We start from the raw sequence: 1770 nt of genomic DNA, 5'->3' as shown, positions 1-1770 counted from the left end.
AGCTGTAGCCTTCAATTAAACTTGCTATACTCGCTATTGTGCTAATATTGGCATTTTTCATAATGAGATTAAAAAAATATCTCTTATCCTTCAAAATTGTGTGGCTTAATCTACTATCCACCACAAGTATGTTCTTGTCCTCAACCGTTTCTTAATATGGACAAGAATTTATGTTTTAGACATAAAGAATAAAACAAACAAATATATATTGAAGGAAATAAAATAATTGAATTTAAACCAAAATAATAATTCAATAAAATCATAATCCAATAAAATTCAAAGCATAAAACATGGAAATTAAATCAAAACAATATTTAAATTTAATTATCCTCTCCTAGACAATCCGAAGTCTCATAATCCAATTGGTCATCATTCTCATGGTCGAAATCTCCTTCACCATCGAGATGAACCAGGTTAGCTTCTGGATTATTTTTCAAACTCTCTTGATAGAGATCAACAAGGTGCTTAGGTGTTCTGCATGTCTTTACCCAATGATTCTCCATACCACATCTATGGCAAATGGATTTGTTATGTTGCAGTTTGAAAATTCTGCGGCCTCTACCTCGACCACGACCGAAGTCTGGTCGGTTCCCACGGCCATGACCATAATTGTTTTCTTGGTAATTTCCACGACCACCACATCCTCTACCACGGCCACGGCCGTGATACTTGTCTCTATGGACGTAGTTAGACTCTTTAGTCTCTTTAGGCTCTTTCTTGGTCATATCAACCTTGTGAGCTTCTGGTAATGGGGCAGTACCAGGAGGTCTCATTGCACTGTTCATTAGTAATAACTCATTGTTCTGCTCAGCAAGTAGCAAACAAGAGATTAGACTTGCATATGTCTTAAAACCCTTTTCATGATACTGTTGTTGAAGCAGTATGTTATTGGTGTGAAAGGTTGAGAATGTTTTCTCTAGCAAGTCTTCCTCAGTAACCTCCTTACCACATAGTTTCAAGATCGAGACTATCTTAAATAGCTCTGAATTATACTCATCCACAAATTTAAAATCCTGGATCCTTAGATTTTTCCAATCGAATTGAGCTTTTGGTAGGAGCACCATCTTTTGGTATCCATATCTGTTTTTCAACTCTGTCCAAAGGTCAAGAGGATTCTCAATGGTAAGGTATTGGTTCTTGAGGCTCTCAGCAAGATGATGGCGTATTAGCAAAATCGCCTTGTACCTACTCTTTTCAGTACAATCATTATCATTCTCAATGCACTCACATAGGTCCTTTGATTTGAGGGTAATTTTAGTGTCTAATGCCCATTGTAAATAATTGTCTCCAGAGACATTAAGTGCAGCATATTGGAGATTGTTGATTTTGGACATCTATAAAATACAAAACATGCACCCGGTTATTTTTATGCGGTATTTAAGACCGAATCATGCAATCGTTTTAGTCTTAGGCCATGCGGTATTTGAGACCGAACCATGGAATTAATTTTGTCTAGGCCATGCGGTATTTAAGACCGAACCATGGAGTTAATTTCGTCAAGGCCATGCGGTATTTAAGACCGAACCATGCCAATTTTAGTAAATAATTTCTTGTCTTTTTAATACATAATTAATATATGCACGAAACAATCCTAGATAAAATTATAATCTAGTATGAACAAGGAAATATGCACATAATTTTAGGTTTAGAAATTTTCCTTTTTTCTAGATAAGATTATTTCCTTTTTAGTTTAGTAAATTTTCCTATTCTGAATAGAATTAGGACAAGAGGTTTTAGGAAAAACTTTTCTCTAGGGTTTCGATTTTAAGT

At 35.3% G+C, this 1770-nt stretch overlaps 1 protein-coding gene across 1 annotated transcript; it reads right to left on the bottom strand.

Annotated features, from left to right (window-relative positions):
• Nucleotides 1-320: 320 nt before the first annotated feature.
• Nucleotides 321-1334, bottom strand: LOC147920967 (uncharacterized). The gene has a single exon (XM_087500357.1). It carries the CDS (start codon nt 1332-1334, stop codon nt 321-323), a length of 1014 nt encoding a protein of 337 aa, XP_087356483.1.
• Nucleotides 1335-1770: the final 436 nt, after the last annotated feature.

This window comes from Camelina sativa, chromosome 19 (genome assembly GCF_030686135.1).
Source record: "Camelina sativa cultivar CO46 ecotype springtype chromosome 19, ASM3068613v1".
NCBI classification, from domain to species: domain Eukaryota; kingdom Viridiplantae; phylum Streptophyta; class Magnoliopsida; order Brassicales; family Brassicaceae; genus Camelina; species Camelina sativa.
The sequence above is the reverse complement of the archived record's forward strand: the minus strand, read 5'-3'. Positions and strand labels throughout refer to the sequence as shown.